We start from the raw sequence: 21,857 nt of genomic DNA, 5'->3' as shown, positions 1-21,857 counted from the left end.
GCCTCATTGGGAACAATGTTGATGTTTCTTTGGTAAAGCGAATTAGCAGGGGATGAGAAGCATAAGATAAAATCAATGAATAACACTTACTGAGTGCTTAATGTCTGCCAGGTACTATTTAAGTGCTTTTTATATTCCTGTAACAATTCTATGAAATAGGTATTATTGCTCTCCTAGTTTTACAAGGGGAGAAACTGAGGCCTAGAAAGATGAGTAAAAGACATTTACCTGAGATCATACTACTTCCATTTGAACTCAGGCAATCCAGACCAACATTGTAAGCTTTTTTTAACCACTACATTTTTCTTTCATATGCACAGATTATATCTTAGCTCTGAATTAATATAAGCCAAGTAAACAGATATTATTGAAAGTACTTTAAAAATCTTTGGAAATATATAACACTTGTTTCAAGTATAAAAAGATGTGAGACAAATATTTCTCTAGTCTCCATATTTCTTGCTAGTTGTTGAATTCGATTAGCACAACTAGTGTAAAATTTCCTTTGAGAAGAGTACAGTAGTGGGGATGTATAAATTAGCAAATTTTTCTGTTGATACGCCAAGTTCATTAGTATTCTCATCACTTCATTGCCATTTGAAATAATAGAGAAAGTCAGAAGCACACTGTTGGTCTTGTTAGTATATGACATTATTTGATATGAACTGAAGATTACATTAACTATAATATAATGTTCCAAATAAAACCATAGTTTTTTCTTTGAAGTAGTTTATATAGCATTCAGGATACACCTACAAAAAATAAAATGGTTTGAATAATGCTGAAGAGCAATATAATAATGAGTGCAGAATAAAATAGCATAAAAGGGTAGTGCACTGTGGAAGAAAGCATCAGTCGGAGTGGAAACAACTTAAGCTGGAAGTTCAGAGTTTATTGTTTTAAACTGTATTTGAAAATTAAGAGAAGCAAAACTGACAGAAAACTAGATATAAATCTAAGGAGAATTTTTCATTTCTGTTGGATCACCATTTTCCTGAAAAGAAGTAATTGAAAAGGAAATAATTGAAAGGAAGTGATTCTTATCTCAATTTAGGTTGTATGGTATGTTTTCAACAAAGCAATTTATCAAATACCAGTCTTCCCTCTTAGAAGGGAAGGGAATCTTGAATTCCCCTAGGTAAGCTTGAGGCATCCTTACCAATGTTTAAGGCACAAAATTAGCATTTTAAAAGGTAATGTTTAAAGGCAAAAAGTGTCTCTTGCCCAAACAAGTAAAAGCATACAACTAATGTAGCCCGAACTTCAATTCTGGAATAAAGGAAGGCCTGGGGACTGTGATTTGCCAGCCCATAGCCCATCAGTGTCCCGGCTGGGCCCAGAAGTCCGCACCATGCCATTGAGAACCATAAGCTTTCTGTCTCCCTCCCTTGCTTTTCCAGTTTCTCTTGTACACTTGTGTGCCTTTGCCTCTCTTCTGTGCTATTTAATTCAAAGTCTCCTTTATTACAGTTACTGAATAGTTTATGCTTCCTATTTTTCATTTTTAAATTTGGTAAATTTAACTATATATATCCTTCAAAATGAAACTGGAAATTAAGGATTTGGATTGTTGTTTTTATTCACGTGACTAATTTCCCCTCTGTTGGTGGTGGTGGAGAAATATTAATGTAAGAAAAGATTTACAGTCTTTTATTACTTGTTTAGATAATGTCAAATATAAATGAACAATTTTCAGGATTCTAAAGTACTCCTAGAGAAAATGTTTTCTTTTTTTTTTTTTTTAAAGTTTATTTTTGAGAGAGAGAAAAAAAGACAGTATGCAGGTGGGGGAGGGGCGGAGAGAGGGGGAGACACAGAATCCAAAGCAGGCTCCAGGCTCTGAGCTGTCAGCACAGAGCCTGACATGGGGCTCGAACCCACAAACTGCGAGATCATGACCTGAGCCAAAGTCAGACACTTAACCAACTGAGCCTCCCTTTAAAATTTTTTTTAAAAGTTTATTTTTGGAGAAAATGTTTTCTAAAAGGTGTAATTTTCGGTGAGATTTCTTAGAACAGTGTTATATATTTTATACTGGTTTATCTACTAAGGCAATTTAATGTATATATTTTCATTGTAGGAACTGAAGAAGACTTTGGAGGTCTTGTATCTGCTAATCTTATACTTTTGAGGAACAGACTTCTAGATATCTTGCTAAAACTAGTTTATACATCTAAAGAAAAGACAAGCATTAATTTGCAGTAAGTAAGATCTTTTTAGAACTGATGGTACCAGTGGTTATTACTAGTTAATTCATAGTAGACAATAGCAAGAATTGCTACTTTTAATAGATCTTTTGAACTTTGCAATTTATAGAATCTTGAGAACAAAAGCTAGTCTTACTTATGTATGTTTTTAAATTAGAAATCCTAACACTTGAAATTAATGTTCTGTTTTTTTCTTCTTCTTAATTATCTACCTTTACACAGAGCTTGTGAAGAACTGGTCAGGACACTGGGCTTCGACTGGATTATGATGTTCATGGAAGAACACTTGCACTCCACCACAGTTACAGCAGCCATGAGGATTCTTGTCGTGCTGCTGAGTAATCAGTCCATTCTCATCAAGTTTAAGGAAGGACTCAGCGGTGGAGGGTGGCTGGAACAGACAGATTCTGTCTTAACTAATAAGATCGGAACTGTATTAGGTATGGGACTTTTACCATCAGCTGCTATAAGATAAGCTGTTGTACTTTGTTTTTAAATCTTGTGAAAGCTTACAGTCCTCAGTTCATCTGACAGCCATTAAGAGTCATGAATTTGAATGAATGAATGAACAGCTTAGAAAGTTTCAAATTTTGCATTTTTAAGTGCAAATCAAGCTGAAGTTAGGATATTCAAGATGTGAAAACTCAGGGGAATTCCTTATCATCTTTTGTTGTATACTTCCCTTTCTTATGTATAAGTAAGTAATTAGCAAATCATCCAAACTCAGTTAATAATAATCAGTATTTTGAGTGCTTGTTCTATGCCAGTTACTAAACATTTTCATTTTCACGGTCGTCCTATGAGGTATAAATACTATCATAGCCATTTTACTTATGAGAAAACCAAGCATAGGTATGAAGTCACTTGTCAGCTAAGTGTCAACATTTGTATCCAGGTCGATTAGATCAAAAGCCCAGGCTTTTAACCGTTTTATGATATTGCCTCTCAAAGATTTAATTAGCTCGAGGTTTCAGCCAAGTTTCCTTATTCTCTGCTTGCTAGTTCTGTGCTATTTTCAATGTGGGACTGAGCATTTAAGTAATATTAGAAAATTACAGTTTCCTATGTTAGATTCATTTGAGCAGCTATATTTCTATTCATATTAGTGTTCTAATTTTAGAAAATATATATTTAAAATAATGTTTTTATTGAAAACCAGTCATTCAATTCATAAAGTATTTTTTAAATTCTTGAAATATATATTTTAAAATATATTTGTCTTTATAATATTACATTTTAAAATCATATATAGTTATATTCTAGAATAAGCATAAAAAATACCTGTTTACCCTTATCAGGTGGGAAAATTAGGGATCCAAATTGAATATGTGATTTATCTGTAAAAAAAAAAAAAAAAAAAAAAAGTAAAAGCATCAATACCTAAGTGATGCCTGCATCTGATTCATATGTCAAAGAAAATGATACAAGACTGAGTTTACAACATAAGATTATTTTACTGTTATTTCACATTGGAAAATGTCTTAAGAAACTTTGTTGTGAAGAAAGGAATTTACGGTGAAATGATTGCTCGAGAAAATTGATGGCTTTGAAATATATATTCGACATTATCATTGTAGACACTTCCATGGTTTAAAAACAATGACTATTTTACATTGACTCTAGGGGAGGGATATAGCCTACAAATGTTATTGTTAGGAACAGTTTGGTAGCAAGACACTGCACTTGTTGACCTTAATGATAGCTACTAAGAGAGCAAGCAATGGAAGGCACAGCAGAATGTGAGTTCTGTGGAGTATGAGAGTTTCAAACACTAACAGAGAGCACCACTTCCCACTGAAGGCCAAAAACCACGGTAGTAACACCTGAGGTTTATATAGCACACTGTGCTTTACAGAATTCTTTAACATGTTTCATCTCTTTTGAGCTTCATGATTATGGAGTCAGGTATATATTTTATGGATTTGTTATACTTCATATGAAATAAAGCTAGTAAGTAAAACTTAAGGAATAATTTCTCTAATTAGGAAAGTAAGACTGTTATATGCATAAGGTTCCTGAGTCAGACAGTATTGGTGTCTGAGTAACCGTCTTCTAAGTGTTAGTCCTGTTCTTTTGTCTGTAGTATCAGAAAAAGGTGCCTTTTCTATATCTGGCCTGACTTCATGCCTTGGAATTTGTCTTCTTTTATACCTGCTTACAAGTTGCATATGCTCTTCTCGTTCTCAGAGCGAAATCGAGGAACTTAAGTGTAATTTAAATTTGGTTCAATTTAACTAAATTTTCCCTGAATACTTGTGTGATCACACACATATAGGTGTATGTATTACAGATATGTGTCCTATCACTTGATTCTGTTTCTGTCTGATGTGATGAGCAACCTAATGTCTTTGTTTTATTCACGTTTGGTAGTTTTGTCAAATTTTTTTTTATAAAAATACCTTCCACATAGCTGTAATTTGAATCTAAATTAATGTTTAATTGTTAATAACATGTTAAGTATTCCTTAAGATTAATTATAGGGAAAAATAGAAAGGCAAATGAATGTTGGTATTGGTTTTCATTTAGGACCTGCAGTTTATTCAAAATTTATTTTCCTATTTAATGTATAAAATACCACCTTATGTCTTCTGACTTCTTAAAGCTCAAGACTTTTTTATACTGGTGATTTCATTGAGAATTCACTATAGGCAAAAATCACCAGCGGCCGGGTCTTTCAGAAATGTAGCAGTGTCATTAAGAAGACCAGGGGAGGGGCGCCTGGGTGGCGCAGTCGGTTAAGCGTCCGACTTCAGCCAGGTCACGATCTCGCGGTCCGTGAGTTCGAGCCCCGCGTCAGGCTCTGGGCTGATGGCTCAGAGCCTGGAGCCTGTTTCCGATTCTGTGTCTCCCTCTCTCTGCCCCTCCCCCGTTCATGCTCTGTCTCTCTCTATCCCAAAAATAAATAAACGTTGAAAAAAAAAATTTAAAAAAAAGAAGACCAGGGGACACCGTGTAACTTCACAGGCTCTAAAACAGACATCAGCTCAAATCCTAGCAGCAGCAATCTTCAACTTTGTGATTTTGAACAAATTGCATATTTTCCGTGTTATAGAAAGGATAATAGTAATCTCTGACTCACATGTTCATTGTGTGTGAGAAATGAGATGATATGGGAAAGAGGTCGGTAAATTGCTATACAATTTTTTAATTAGGCAAACATCAGAAGATTAATTCACAACACATGAAGCAGTTGGTTAGGATGAAATTATTAAAAAGCTAGCTGGGGGCGCCTGGGTGGCGCAGTCGGTTAAGCGTCCGACTTCAGCCAGGTCACGATCTCACGGTCCGTGAGTTCGAGCCCCGCGTCGGGCTCTGGGCTGATGGCTCAGAGCCTGGAGCCTGTTTCCCATTCTGTGTCTCCCTCTCTCTCTGCCCCTCCCCCGTTCATGCTCTGTCTCTCTCTGTCCCAAAAATAAATAAACGTTGAAAAAAAAAATAAATTAAAAAAAAAAATAAAAATAAAAAGCTAGCTGGATGCAAATTTCTCTTTTATTAAAATAGTAGCAAGTTACATGCTTACTTCATCCTAGAAAAAAGAAATTGGAAGGAAAAAATGAATATTCACTTGAAATACAGATTGCTCCAGAGTAGAAATCAATCCTTCATCTCTTGGTTGCCCTTCGTACAAGTTTTACACTGAAACTCTGACCAACGTTTATTCTGTTCGGAGCACTGTGCTAGATTTGGGGAGGGAGAAGAACTAACTATTGGAGTTGTGTCCTGATGAGTTATGTTATGGAGGGGGCAAGATTGCTAGAAAGGCTGATGCTGCGTAAGCCACGTCCGCAAGCCCTGACCCCGTCCTGGTAGAGCTGTGTTTCTGGGAAGAATTCTGCATAGACAGCCACAGTCCAGGAGTGCTGGGGAACTTCCAAACGGAATTACAGATCAGTTTGCTTATTTATTCTGTCTTGTCTCAAAACTTGTAGATGACTTAAAGTTAACTAGGTTAATATGATCTTCAGGACAAATGACCTATATTAACTGAATATAGTTCATTATAATTATATGCTAAATATAGCAGTTTTAGTTTTTTAAGGTACATTTTTGTAGCATCCTAACTTTGACTCTATTTTGAATTTTACTTTCTTCTTAGGGAAATGTTAGAGCTCGTTTGAGGTCCTTCTTTTAATGAGTGGAATTTATATTCTCTCTTGTATCCGATTGTCTCAGCTATTTTTCAAGACCTGTGTTCTAATAGACAGGCTTGCTGAAATCAGAGATAGTAAAGTCAACTTGTAAACTGGAAGATGAATTCAACAGTCGAGTAGTTAATTGCCTTTATTAACATGAATACTCTGGATAGAAATGTCACATATACTGAATTACTCCTTTCTTTGTTAATATAGCACGGCAGTCGATTACTGATTACTGTACTTACTGTTACCTTTCCTCTCCTCTTAGGATTCAACGTGGGCAGGAGTGCTGGCGGGCGATCGACGGTCAGGGAGATTAACCGTGATGCTTGTCATTTTCCTGGTTTCCCAGTTCTTCAGTCCTTCCTTCCTAAACACACTAATGTCCCTGCTCTCTACTTTCTCCTCATGGCACTGTTTCTGCAGCAGCCAGTTAGTGAGCTGCCTGAGAACCTGCAGGTCAGTGTGCCTGTCATCAGCAGCCGGTGTAAGCAGGGTTGCCAGGTAGGAATTATCTAGTAAGGTGGAAGTGTGATTATACGTGCCGCAAAACCCCCACAGGGTGATGATGGGCTGCTCACAATAAAACCAAAGGGATTCCATTCCTTTCTCACATGTAGGATTTGGTTTGGGACAGAAAAATATGAAGCTACCATAGAAAACTTTAGCAAAAAGAAGTCCTTTTTTCCCTCTGTGGTCTTTTTTTTTTTTTTTTTTTTAAATGATTACTCTCTATGATTCCATATGCATAAAGACTTTGGATGGTATTTTAAATGGAGATCTGAAGAAGTCAAGTTCTGTGATGTTATCTAGAAGTATAATGTCATTTCTATAGAATTAAAAATAAAGAGAGCAGTTTATGTGCCGTGAGTTTACTGGATAGGATTCTTAGTGCAAATTCTGATTACAAAAATATTTTTAATTTCTTAATGATAGATAACATCCACAATAGGAAAACACTGAGACTTTACTTGAATCCTAACTGAAGACTGTTGTGGACTGTTGTGTAGCTTTGGTTTTTGGTACTGCAAAGACTTGGGAATTTAGTTTTAAACTCAACTGTACTTCTGTCATAACTCCAAGTGCTAAATCAAATGATTCTAGTAATTGACAAAACCTTTTAAACAAAAAGAAAGTGTGTACCCTTATATTAAGTCAGAATACGGATTCAGGCTTAACAGAGTTTGGTTGGTTATGTAATTTTTCAAAATAAGCATGACACCATAGTCATGAAGTATTATATAAAACTCTATGAATAAGTCTCCTAAACTGATTTTTATTTTGTGAAATATTACCTGTATGTGAATTAGAACATTGCCAAAAGAGGGAGGGGGGGAGTTCTGTGTGCTTTTTTTTTAAAAGATCCTGCTCAAAATCATTAGTGGTATAATGTCATCTCCTAGCTAATTAGCATGTGTTTTCTTTCTGTTTGTTTTCATTGGAGGAAAAAAAATAGAAAATATTGTTTTCTATTAACATGGGTACAGAAGCCAGAATGATACATAGTATTCACTCTTCTTTATAAATGTAAAAATTTACAAACTTTTAAAATTTAGAGGAGGGAGGAGTGCTACATCTCTATCCCTCTCCATCATTGCTCACCTTGAAAAAAACTAATCAGTCTCAAAGAAGTTTTAGAATATTAGAACTTGTGAGGGTCTCTAGCTGAAAACAATGGACAGTGGCTAATCTTCATTCATTTTGACCTCTACAGTTTGATTTAGATTCTATTTGGACATTTATCTTTGGAGTTCCTGCCTCAAGTGGAACTGTGGTCTCCTCTATCCATAACGTGTGCACAGAAGCTGCTTTTTTATTATTGGGGATGCTCCGAAGCATGCTGAATTCAGTAAGTTTACAGAGATACTTAAACCTGTTGGTCGTTCCTCCTGCCTGTGATACATTTTTATCAATAGGGGAATCCTAAGATAACATGGCTGTTTGTTTATTACACAGTCTGTCCTTTTAGTTATCTCTACTGTAGAGACTCACTGTGCAGTTGATTAGACCATGATCTCTGGAGCCCTATCTGGGTTCAAATCCCATACCTGGTACTTAAGACATGCTAACCTCTATGTGCCTCAGGTTCCTCATGTATAAAATGCTGGTGATAACAGAACTTACCTGTTAGGATTGCTGTGAGGATTTAATGAGGCATTAATATATACACAAAGCACTGATGAAAGAGTGCCTGGTACATAGTGTTTTGTAAGTGTTCATGGATATTATTAGTGTTATATATATATTCTAACATATATGTATATATATAACAAATATACATTAATAGTATATGTCATTGCAATAATATGTTACTTGAACTTTGAAAATCACCTTCATTTAAAGGTTAAAAATGTCAGCACTGGCTTTATTTTGTATTCGTTTTTGTTCTAATTATTTCTAACTTGGATATGAAAGATTGAAAGAGTAAGTGACAAGATGTATGTTCCTGTTTCTTTTATAGGAACACTGTGAGTAACGACTTAATTTGTTTACACAACTTAAGATCACATTGTAAGAAGAATTACTAGCTCTCTTTGAATCACACGTACCGACAAACCTAATTTTAGTCAAAACTATTCTTATGTCATCTTAGAAAAGAAAATTACTATTGTATTAAGTTAGAATGCTTGGGGCGCTTGTTTTAGTTCCTTTTTATAAACAAATACAAAAATCTAAGTTAAAAAAGTCACTCTCTGGGCAACTAGCAAAAGATAGGTATTGTTCCCATATATCCTTTTTCCCTTTTTATCATCATCGTTATTGTTGTTGTATTGCTCCGAAGGAAGAACACACTCCTGTGTGTCTCCTCTACTCTCAATATTCTGCTACCTCACTACTTCACATCTGACACTTCTGGTCACCGACTGTGTGGTGGGTTTTGCCACGCTAGCTGCATGTCCCACAGCTTAGTTCAGTTCTGACGCGGTCTACCTGGAGACAGCGTCAGATCCCACAGGTTAAGGGCTCAGTCCCACACAACTGCCCCCTGCCACCACGTCAGGTGACAGTCACAAGTCCATGTTGTTACCTGTGCTTCTGCTCTATTGGCTGTAAATTGGAGGTTCCCACGACTTGGGAAAACATCTTACTTCCTAGATTGCCAGTTTATTATACAAGGATGTGCCTCAGGAACAGCCAATGGAGGAGCTGCAGAGAGTAGGGTGTGGAGAAGGGCACAGAGCTCCCATGCCCTCTCTACCTGCTGTTCTCCCAGCACTTCTGTGTGTTCACCAAGCCAGAAGCTCTCCAGACCCTGTCCTTTAAGGTTTTTATTCAGGCTTCATTACATCGACATGATTGAACCATTGGCCATTAGTGATTGAACTCAATCTCCACACCCTCTCTCCTTCCTAGAAGTTAGAGGGTACAGGGCTTTAGTACAGCGATGAAAGTTTCAGTCCTCTATTCATGTGGTTGTTTCCCTGCCAAGCCTCCATCTTTAGGGGCTTTCCAAAAATCTTATCATTAACATTAACTCAGATGTGGTTGAAAGGGGTTTGTTATGATTTTTTTTTTAATATTTATTTATTTTGAGAGAGAGCATGCACGAGCTGGGGAGGGGCAGAGAGAGAGGGAGAAAGGGAACCTTAAGCAGGCTCTGCACTGTTAATGCAGAGCCTGTTGTGGGGCTCGATCCCACCAACTGTGAGATCATGACCTGAGCCAAAATCAGGAGTCGGACTCTCAACAGACTGAGCCACCTAGACACCCCAAGGGGTTTGTTATAATTAACAAAAGACACCTTCATGGCTTTTCTCACTTACGACATTCCAAAGGTTTTAGTAGCTCTGTGCCAAGAATGAGATGGGACAAAGACCCAAGTATATATTTTGTATTATAAATCATAATATCATGGTTGCATAATGGCTCCAAGCATTGTTTTGTCATTTTACATATGACAGTGTGAGGTTCAGAAAGGTGAGGTAACTTCCCCATCTTTCGTGTTGCTCCTAACATAATGGCAGCATGATGGAGGATAAGACAGCTTTGTGGATAACACAGCCACTATTGGCACCAACTGTTCTCATGTTGATAATGATAAATAGTGAAAACCACTGACTCAAGTTACTGAGCTACGACTATGCCAGTGAAAAAATGTCCTGTCAGTTTCTAGGAGTACTGTGTCTGTTTTAGCTTATTTCTAGAGGTGTTGACGGATATTTGCTCGTGAATGTGGTTCATAAGCATTGTGAACCATTACCATGTCCAGTGTTAGAAAAGAAGTTGAGTAATGGATTTTTTAAAGTGATTTGTAGCAGTGTCAGTTTTTCTAACGTATTATTTCTTTTCTTGTCCCCATGACAGCCTTGGCAATCAGAAGAAGAGGGGTCTTGGCTCCGGGAATACCCCGTGACCCTGATGCAGTTCTTTAGATACTTATATCACAACGTTCCTGACCTGGCCTCCATGTGGATGAGCCCTGACTTCCTGTGTGCATTAGCAGCCACCGTCTTCCCCTTCAATATCCGTCCTTACTCAGAGATGGTAGGAAAGGTGGGGGGAACGTCTACCTGGGATTAGTCTGCTCCAGTGGTTGGCAGGGTTTTCCTGCCAGTCCTTTCAGCTTCTGACCAAGTTAGTTTCCTAACTTTCTACCTCACCTCTTACATTATTCTCTGGTGTCTGCTCCCCACACTCTCCTTCTGCTTTCCTCTAAAATAGCAGTGAACTCTACTTCTGGTTTTATTTAACATATTCTCGTAAGTGTCTGGTTAATCACTTCCCTCTCTGAGTCACTGTGGACCCATTTCTTGCTTTACATGCTGAAAGCTGTGTCATGCAGTGTCGTAGCCGAGTTACAGAACTCCGGTCAGAGTGAACTTAACCTCTGCTTTCCTTACCTCAGGAATTCAGCATCTCCTGGATTTAGTCTTTACAAATTAATTATAGGATTGACTGTTTTTATACAAAAATGAAATCTGTGTTTGTCTTTTCATTCAACTTTTATTTTTTATATTCTGTAGTAATAACAAATTATTAGAATATAATCATAGGTAGTACAGGTACTTCTTTTGTCCTTTAAAACAAAGCCCTAAAGACAGTATTCCCTATACTTCAGAATTTCATGTTTTCTCTTAATTCTACCACTTATTCTGGGACCTGGAATAAACTACCTTCTTCCTACTACCCTTTCTTCATGTGTAAAGGTAGAAACATTCATTATAAAACTGTAAGGGATTTTAGGAAGAAAGACAAGTAAAACACAAGATCTTAATACCCTGGCTTGTTTGTAATTTTAAAATCCTCTTGTTTTGGTAAAAACAGACCTTTAGTATTATCTCAATGTCTTTTCCTTGTCAGCAGCTTATCATCTGTCTTTTGGTCCTCTTTATTTTTTTTTCACTTGGCTCCAAACTGGCTTTGGTTATGTTGTTGTTTTGTTTATTTTTCTGTTTTTTTGTTTTTTTGTTTTTTTAATTTGCAAAAATAGATCAGCTTTTAGATGCCACCCTTGGGCCAGATCTTAATTTGAAATTCTGTGACATTGACTTCTCCATAGGTATATTTCAATATGCAAATATAGTCATTCTCATCATTTCAATTATTTTAAGTGCAGTTATCCATAGTAGAGATAAAATTCAACATAAAACAGATACACGGGTAGTGGCTGGTCACTTTAATATTAGAAAGAGCATGTGTTAAGTACACATACATCTGGTTCCCGGTTACTACCTTGAAGTGATAGTCAAATAAGCAGTGAAGTAATGTATTGAATAGCCTAGTAAGAGGTAAATATTGAAGGAAAGTACTCTTGCTGCTATAATTTGGATTTTAGGAAACATGGAAGTGAAAATATCACATAAAATCAAATATGACTCGTGTGTATTTCCACTTGATTTTACCAGGTGACTGATCTTGATGATGAAGTTGGATCTCCAGCAGAAGAATTTAAAGCCTTTGCAGCAGACACAGGGATGAACAGAAGCCAGTCAGAGTATTGCAATGTGGGCACGAAGACGTATCTGACCAATCACCCAGCTAAAAAGTTTGTTTTTGACTTCATGCGGGTCTTAATAATAGACAATCTCTGTCTTACTCCTGCCAGCAAGCAGACTCCGCTAATTGATCTTTTGTTGGAGGTAAGGACAAAAAAATGCATTTACATATCTTTTGCTCAGTTTTTATAATTAGAACATTAGTAACCAAGCATATTTTATGCCAGATACCTTTCAGATATCAAATTCTTTTGGTTATACAGGCAGAACATATCATGGACTATGGGAATTTTTTATCCCAGACATGCTATATACCCTAACAATTTGTTTCTCTACTTTCTGTTCCCTCCCATAAGCATGTCCCTAATTCAAACCTTTCTTATCCTTTCCTGGCCAGGAATTGACAGACTTTTTCTGTGAAGGGCCAAATAGTAAATGTTTCAAGCTTTGCAGGCTATACAATCTCTGTTACAACTGTTTCAGTATATCACTGTAGCTAGGAAGCAGCCGTAGACAATACATAAATGAATGAGCATGGCTGTGTTTCAGTAAAACTTGGTCTACAAAGACAGACATGGGCTGGATTTGGCCCATGGTCCTTAGTGTGCCAGCACCTTCTCTCACATACTCTAACACTTAGAGCGTCATTGTCTCCTCAGTGTGTAACTCCCTACTTCTGTCCGTCTTTCATATTATAACCAGGTATTATTGCTCTTGGTGTCCTCTGCACCATAAGATATGGTGCGTTGCACATAGTAGGTGCTTAATATACAGTTATTAAATTTTCCTCAAGGCAGCAAAGTTTTAGGTTGCTTCCTTGCTTAGTTCAGACTGCAACAAAATACCATAGACTGGGTGGTGTGGATAATAGACATTTATTTCCCACAGTTCCAGACAGAGAAGTCTGACATCAGGGTGCCAGTTTGGTGAGGTTCTGGTGCCCTCTTTCTGGCTTACAGATGGCTACATTGTTATACTCTCACATGGCAGAGAGAGAGAGAGAGAGAGGAGAGAACGAGAACCTGCGCACATGCACTCATGTACGAGAAAACTCTTGTGTTCCTTCCTCTAATAAGGGCACTAATCTCATGGGCACTCCACCATCGTGACCTCATCTTAACCTAATTACGTTTTGATGGCTCCATCTCTTAATACCATCACATTGAGGGTTAGAGCTTCAACATACGAATTTGGGGGAGATGCAGACAGCCCATTGCACTTGCCTGTTCTGCTGGTAAGTGATATGAATCAGCTGATGCATCAGAAAATGAGCCCTAAGTGTACTGCTGGCTCTAGTAATTGGCCATGCCTGAAAACCAAATGTTCACCTAGAAAATTTTCAAAAGATCCTAGAAAGAGAATTTAATATGTAACTAGTTGCCTGTACATTCATATTTTTTTTGGTCAATTCATATAAGCAGGGTCAAGTAGTGCATTCCAGGACTCTGAAAATAATATCATCCTATGAAAAGATTCAGTTCCAAAGACTATAACTGCTCTTCTCTCTGGGGAACTTCCCTCATGCTCTCAGCCATTTGGTAGCTGAACCTGCACTTTCTCTGCTCCCTCTAGTGGCTAATACAGTTAATTTTTTACTTGAAACCTTAAAACCACAGGAGATGTTTTATCTTATTCACGTGAAACTCTCTCCCTTTGGTCAACTAAAAGAAATTGCTGATGTAATTTAGATACTAGTCATGCTAAGCATTTTAACCAGGACCACACTGTTTACGTTGGTAGAAAAATAGTAAATGTCATCAGCAGTTCACATGGTAGAGTTTAAAGGCATGCCTGGTAGAACTTGTCCTTGTTAGAAACTTTAAGAAGTAAGATAGATGGCTAGTATCTTAGCACGTCAGGTAAGAATTTGAAGCATTCTATGCAAAATGAAATGGTGATCAGAAAATAACAAGATAATAAAGTTCAGAAGAGGTGTGTGCCAGAAAGCATAAGTGAGCCAGATACTAAAATACACATGTGTGGGAGATACGGACAGATATATCCATTAATAGCCTTTTCAGATTTGTAGGAACCCTGATAGATAATTAGCCATGAGTAAGCAAAATAATTGTCTTTTATTTTGGTTTTCTATATTTTTCAAAGAAAAAGTTTGATATAACATGTACTAACCTTAAGGTAGCATTCTCATTGTTGTGGACAGAAATCTGCCCTGTGGTGGAATTGTGTCTGATTGGACTGGAGAGTCAGGGGTGGTGGGGTTAGAATTCAAGGAAAACAGGGGGATGTCAAGATGGAAACTCCCAGGTAGATTATCAACTCCTTAAAAGTTAGGGACCACCTTTCACATGTCCTTTCATCTCTTACAGAATTAGCACAGAGTTTTGGTTCTTTTCAATATTAATCATTTAACTATAACTATATCCTGGCAGCTCTCGAACAGGAAGATGTGATACATCTAATAAGAGAGATAACATTTGCTTTTAAAAATTAACTTAATCCTTTGAGGAACTTCCAATTCTTCTATACACATATAAAATAAACATGCAGAACATATTTATTGCACTCTATATCTTTGATGGTGTAAAAAACAGCAAGCACACGATTTTGAATGTTGTTCAAGAAGAGAATTATCCTGTATGTTTACCACTTACCTGGATGAAGGACGGGGTTTGATCCAACTGATTTTCAGTTCAATACGTTTGAGGCAGGCCATCTTCAGTCTTAGGATTGCCGGAATCTCACCACAAGATCATCTACTTACTTGATTATAAAAGATTCCCATTTGTGTAGGCGAGCCAGAGTGTACAAGGGAGGCAGTATGGTGCAGTAGAAAAAGCATGGGTTTTGGAGTGAGAAGGACCTGTTTTGAATTCTGGGCCAGTTATTTATTACATAAACACTTTTGTCTCAATGAACTCAATCCATTCTCTGGAGAATGATTTATATACTAATCTCCCTTGTATAATTTTTACGGGAGTTAAATATATGTAAATCACCCAGCAAAAGCTATTTTTGAGAAATTAAATGTGTGCTGGTTATAGCTGTGTCCTCTCCGCTCTCTTCACCCCTTAGAGTTTGCCCATCTTTCACAAGGTATAAAAATAGAACCTGTCTCTGAGGGCTGCTGTGAGAATTAAATAAGAGAATACATTTAAGATTCATAACACAGAACCTGGCATGTAAGGCTTACCCAGAAACGAAGTGGCCTTCGCTGGCATATACCAGAGTGTCCAGGAGCTCTTCTCCCTGCTCCCGTCCACCGGTGTCTGTCACCACCAGTACCTGTCACCAGCAGGCATCTTACGGAAGGCCCGGTGACATTGCTGCACGTGAGCACCACCATGGCAGCCCGGGGCCGGAGGGTGGGCTTACACCATAAGTACCTCTCTGTGCTCTCAGGAGTTCACAACTCTATTGTAGCCATCTTCTAAAAGACTTCTCTCTTCACTTCAGTCTGAGATCCACCCTGGGTGACTAGGACAACGAACAAACAAAAAGTGGCAAAAGGGGGCAGAGAGAGCCCTCTCCCATAACTGACAGAAGGGAGGAAATCAGTTAAGAGGAATACTGCAGTTGGAATGAAGAAGCTCGAAACCTCTTCCTTAAGAGCTTCAGCCTGTCCACAAACCACCGAACACCAAAGGTCTTCCTCCCAAAGCTGCACTGCTCTCGTCGAGAGCAGCAGGCCCGCTGGGCTGGCTGGCCTGTGCGCATAGATTCTGCATGGTGTCTGCAGGCTGCAGAAAGAAGGCTGTGATTCTCTGAATACTGGTGTTGACTGGCTTCCCTGTGTTTACCGGGAAGACATGTGATGGCCACAGACCGGAGCAGATCATAGTGCTCACCCTGTCCTCCCCCTGCCCTGAACTCGTCCCAGGTATCTGGTGCAGCCGACCAGATTGATGTAGAAGATTGATGAGGCTGTAGCAGAGTTGTTTTTGTGCATTTGTTAACTTCAATATGGAGACTTCCGGTAGAGCTGGAAGAGTATAGTATAACGGGAGGCCATGAATTTTGCCATCAAAGAAACTGAGGTTTGAGTCCTAGTTGTGACTTACCCACTCAGCCTTAGTTACCATCTCCCTAAAATGGGGTACAAAGAGATATTTTGCAGATTGAGATAAAGAGATAAAAGTAAGCACTGTCTTTTACATATAGCAACTCCATAGAATTTTTTTTTTAATGCCTCTGAGACAGCTGTGCATTCATTCATTAAGCCTTAAATCCTTTAAAAGTTAGGCTACAATAAATCTCAGCAAGAACATTTAAACTCCGCAATTAGAGCCAATAACAAGTGTAAATTCTGGGTCATAATCACTCATATAATAGATTCTGTGAGAGGATTCAGAGGATTAAATGCTTATTGGTGACTGAGCCAGCCTTAAATCCTTGCATAATTCAAAAGAATGTTTCTTAATTAAGTAAAGATAAATATTGTTGATGAAGCTACTTTTCTGTGTACTATGGTCCCTCTGTTTTCAGATTCCAAACTTTGTCTAGTTAAGATTTGATAAGCCCTACCCATTATTATTTATCCATTAACCAACCACCTTGAGTGATGATGATCCAGAATGAACACTGTTGTCTTCGGGGGGTTTAAATCTTCCTGTGAATGGAGAACCTTACTCCTTAGTAAACTTCGATCTGCTCAGGCTGTTTGAAAAAATGATCTCTGATCTGATTATAAGGTAATCCTCCAAGATCTAATCAATCTGCTGTTTTCTCTTTATTTGGCAAGGTTGAATTCTCACTGTACCATCCACATGAGAAATTGGCAGGGCGTGGCCACAGCTCTACTGCTGACCACTGTCATTAATCTGTTCCAACTGCACAGGAAAATTTATTAAGATTTAAAACAATATGACCTATCTTTCATTTTTCCCCTAGTTATTCTGATCCCAAACCAAATTTCTAAACTTTAGTACTATTTTAACTGTTATTAGGCCCACATTTTGTCATTTTTAAACAAAATAAATATGCCTTACCAGCAAAACAGAGAAATACTTGTTGCAACTTTGGTTGAGATGTTGGTTTTTGAATCCCTAGAATAAGATCTTTGATCTGAATATAGATTTTAGATTTTTAACTGCTCCTTTAAACCCTTTTTGAGTACCACCTTGAAAATCAGAATAGAAAGAAATGGATTTTTTAAAATAGAGCAGAATTTAATTTTAAATGCATAAAGCAAAACAGTTTTCTAAAGCCCACTTTTGTAACATCATAACCATAGTCCCGGATGTGTGTATTCACGGATCTGCAAAGCATCATTACTATGCTGGTATCAAAACATACAGATCTCTTTTTAAGAAACAGTTTTGTGTCAGTTTGTTGAACTGTTCCATATCCAACTCCTACCAAAAGCAAACTAAAACCACTGGCATTTGAGGACGACAGAAGGATGTTTCCACCTTTCATCCCTAGGCTCCCAGTGGTCTGCCACCCACCTCTCAGGTTAGATACTTGCCAGTTATGCACCTAGATTATATTACCCTAATAACAGAAATGCCATCTGAGGACTGTAGTTTAACTTTGTGCCCTAAGCTTTTATTCAATATCATTTCTAAAATCATCTTTGTACTGTACAAAACCATTCTCAAAGGTATTATGGATAGGGTTAGCATTGTCGTCATTTTAAAAACCCTTAGAGAACCTTCCTCTAAGAACGACTTCAGGTAAACATCCTTGCTGACAGTCTAGTGTGCTGCTTTTTACAGATAAGAAAAAGCTTTGTAAACCGTATCGTCTTTTTTTCTCCTCGATACCGTGGAAGCGCAGAGCTAAATTTTGTGCCATGTGCTTAGTTAACATTTGGTATTAATATTCCCTTCCCCCTCAACTTTGCCCCCTTGATTCCTAGATCCCTGAGGTTTTATATCTGTTTTAATGGCTTTATGATTTATTTTATCTGTATCTCATAAATGGCTGTCTTTGGAAGTGAGGTATACTTAGAATCTTTTTGGAGGACTGGATTCAAAAGATGATACTTTACTTTTGCTTCTTTTTAATTCTGTGGTCACAAAAATAAAAAAAAAGCATAAGGGTGTCTACTATCTCTCATGTCATATTTTATTATTTCCCAGTAGGGTTTTTTTATGTAACTATGTAAGTATTAATAATATAACTATGATTGAGGCCTTATCTTTGTTTAATTGGTTCTGTTTCTAATTGTAAATTTTATTGATTAGGCTTCTCCTGAAAGATCTACAAGAACTCAGCAAAAAGAATTTCAGACTTATATTTTGGATAGTGTAATGGACCATTTGCTTGCAGCTGATGTCTTATTGGGTAATACTATGTTTTATTTTCACTTTATGAAAGTACCTATAATCATTCTTCTTCTCTATCTAAACCCCAAGTGTATCTCCTTTTTAGCTTTATCTTTTCTGTGCATATTTCCCTCTTCCTGGTATTTTTCTGTAATGAGCAACAAGCCCATCTAGCTCATTCCTTTTAATCTGGGATAGAGAGTCAACAACAGGAAGTGTTTTAAGTTGCTTGTCCACATCTGTACACTCAGGTGGCAGGAAGAGGACAAGGGAAGAGAAAAAAATGTTTTTAAAACTGTCTTACAACAAGTTATATTTATGTGAATATCTAGTACTTTTAACTTATTGTGATATACATACACAACTTATAAGCATAGAGCTCCATGAATTACCACCCAGACATCACGCCTGTATGAGACCACTGAGATTAAAAAAAAAAAAAGAAAAAGAGCACTCAGATAGGAATGCATTACAGACACCCCCAGAAACGTCCCTCCTGCCCTGACACAGTTACTGCTCACGGAGGCACTGTCCCAACTTCTAAAACAACAGATTGATTTTGCATGCTTTTGAACTTTATAAATGGAATCATACAACATGTATTCTTTGTGGTCTAGCTTCTAATACTCAACATGTTTGTGAGATTTGTCCATGCTGTTGCCTGTAGCAAGAGTCCATTTATTTTCATCACTAGAATATGATAGTATTCTGTCATATGCATATATAAAAATGTATCCATTTTGTTGTTGTTGGACATTTAGTAGTTTCAAGGTTGAAACAGCTAGAAATAAAGCTGCTTGTTCCTATGAGCCACATGTGTGTGCAATATTTCTACCTGCCTGTTAGATATATATCTGTGAGTAGAGTTGTTAGGTCAGAGGTATGTATATGTTATTCTTTAGGATGGCACCCAGTACATAAATTCAAAACACATAAAGATGTTTTTTCTATATGTCTATATCTAGTTACAATAAAAATACAAAACTGGATACATTTACAGTGGAGCTAATTTTTATATGTAAAATAATGATAGAATTTAAAGGAGAAAAAAAAGGAGAGATTTAACATATTTGCTACTTGAGTTCCCAGTAATATTAATCAAAGAACTTCCATGCTATTAAAGTTTTTTTGTTTGTTTGTTTTGTTTTGTTTTGTTTTGTTTTGTTTTAGAGTAAATCTGCCAAGAAATCTTTAGTATTGTCTTAACATGCAATTCTCAGAGCATAGTGTCAGGTCAAACTTTTGTGTTTGTTTTTATTACTTGAGAAAAACTTACACAGTATCAGTTTTACTATGCAAAGGCATAAAATGAAGAGTTTTGCATAATGGAGTTAGAGTTAGGTGGGAATAATAATCACAATCAGTGGGGCTCCAGAATTTCTAGAAAGGAGGGGCTTACAGAGGGAATTTTGGTTAGGAGGATTAGTCTTGAAGTAGTACATACACAGCAAGTGCACTGAAAGCACTTGCGTAGCTTTAAAAAAAAAGAAAAAGTTTATTTATTTTGAAAGAGTGGGGAGGGGCAGAGAAGAGAGAGAATCCCAAGCAGGCTCCACGCTCAGGTGTAGAGCCCAGCCTGGGGCCTGATCCCATGACCGTGAGATCGTGACCTGAGCTGAAATCAAGAGTCCGACACGCAGCGGACTGAGCCACCCAGGCGCCTCAGTAGCTTTTTGAAGAGAAAGAGTAGTGAAGGTAATCGTGGAGGGAGGTGTAGGGAGGGAAAGGTGCCTCTTGGCCCCACCAGCGCTGATTGTAGTTTATTTTTCACAGTTGTTGTGAACCTCTTTAATGCGTATAGTACTTCATTGTGCTTAAAGGTATAATCGCAACTTGAGTTTTGTTTGTTTGTTTTACCCTTTATTGTCGCACAGAATCGATTCACAACTAATAACCTGACAGCTTTTTTCTCAGAGATCCTCTGTCACTGCCATTTTAAGTTGAGGAACTATTTGCTCATCACAGATGTTCTCAAAGCAATAAGAGACTTCATACTTTGAATCCATAACTCTTTTATCCTGCAGAAATGATTTCTTCCAACATTTGTCATGATTTCTGGCCATGAACATCATTTTCTTAAAGTAGTACATTAGAGCTAGTGGTCTTATTTCTAAATGTAGTAGATGAATTCGTTTTGCCTTAGCCTCATTTGTTTGAGATTCTGGTCTTAGGCTGGTTGATTCAATTTTCTTAGATATTTTTTTTTTCCTGCTTGAATTTAGGGGAAGATGCATCTCTGCCTATTACCAGTGGAGGAAGCTACCAGGTATTGGTGAACAATGTGTTTTATTTCACACAACGTGTGGTGGACAAGCTTTGGCAAGGCATGTTCAACAAAGAATCTAAACTTCTTATAGATTTTATAATTCAACTAATTGCACAGGTAACCCAATTTCACTATTAGTTTTAGAGTACATGTTTTCCTATTGAAAAACTTTTCCTAATATGTCAAAATTATTGGAAATAAATGTAACTAATAAGATAATGTTAACATTTACCATAAAGCTCACCGTATTGAAAGTGAATAAAAACTGTCGATTTGTAGCCCTTCCCTTCCTTACCCATAGCTGGTGCCAGTGTGTCCCTTGTAAAGTTGCCTAAGTTCCCTCAAGCTGTGGGCTCTCCCTGACCTCCCCACTGACACTGCTCTTTGCCACCCAGATAGCTTCCTTTTGGTTTAAATACCTTAAGTCAGTACAATTTGATGAGGTTTTTTTGTTTTATTTTTACAGTATGATATATTTGTGTGTAAAGATTTAGAGAGCAGGAAGAGTTGATATTAAAGGCATATTTTCTCCTTGTAATTGAATCTTCACAAAATTCACTGTAGTTCTTTGAAGATGTCATTTTAGAGTATGTGTGTGTGTGTGTTATCTTTGACTAAAGAATGTTGGCCTGGTTTGGCACAAGTGATTAATCTTACTCAACACTTAATGTGGAAACTGGGAAATGCCACTATTGTGTGTTATTAGCATATGGTGCACAGATTCTTTCATGCGACCTAAGAATTTTTTTAAGCGTTAAATTTGTATGTATGCCAAAGAGAAAACTTTGCAAGTGAGGAAATGAAATGAGAATGTCAAAAGAAGTTTTTTACTAACATTTTAGGTTCGTTGTGTTTGTTTCTTCAGTAGTTTTGAGTGGAGATCACTCCCCCTCACGCGACTTTAGTGGTAGGACCTTCTCCCCGGATGGCACTTCCTCGTGTCCTCTGGCAGGCTGCTCTGCCCACAGGAGTGGTAGCAGCTCTCCTCACTGGGGGGTGTAGCTCTCATCTCACTAAATTATGTATGTGGCTCTCTTGGGATCTGAACCTCATATTAGCAAAAGCTTTTTGGTTTGTAGCTTAGC

At 37.4% G+C, this 21,857-nt stretch overlaps 1 protein-coding gene across 6 annotated transcripts in view; it reads left to right on the top strand.

The window, feature by feature from the left end:
- The window catches only part of WDFY3 (WD repeat and FYVE domain containing 3), a 245,777-nt gene that overhangs the window by 161,827 nt on the left and 62,093 nt on the right, over positions 1–21,857 (top strand). For 5 of the 6 annotated variants that reach the window (XM_047090586.1, XM_047090585.1, XM_047090581.1 and 2 more), the window contains 8 exons: positions 2,081–2,201; positions 2,430–2,647; positions 6,612–6,847; positions 8,058–8,192; positions 10,649–10,828; positions 12,190–12,423; positions 18,426–18,525; positions 20,729–20,889. In XM_047090586.1, the coding sequence (XP_046946542.1) occupies positions 2,081–2,201; positions 2,430–2,647; positions 6,612–6,847; positions 8,058–8,192; positions 10,649–10,828; positions 12,190–12,423; positions 18,426–18,525; positions 20,729–20,889 (1,385 nt within the window). The remainder of the gene's footprint in view (positions 1–2,080; positions 2,202–2,429; positions 2,648–6,611; positions 6,848–8,057; positions 8,193–10,648; positions 10,829–12,189; positions 12,424–18,425; positions 18,526–20,728; positions 20,890–21,857) is intronic. The other variant, XM_047090584.1, reaches the window with a different exon arrangement.

This window comes from Lynx rufus, unplaced genomic scaffold (genome assembly GCF_022079265.1).
Source record: "Lynx rufus isolate CCGP_SWC_20201006 ecotype Redwood Valley unplaced genomic scaffold, mLynRuf1.p SCAF_3, whole genome shotgun sequence".
NCBI classification, from domain to species: domain Eukaryota; kingdom Metazoa; phylum Chordata; class Mammalia; order Carnivora; family Felidae; genus Lynx; species Lynx rufus.
Note: the sequence above shows the minus strand (reverse complement) of the source record. Positions and strands in the feature narration are given on the sequence as shown.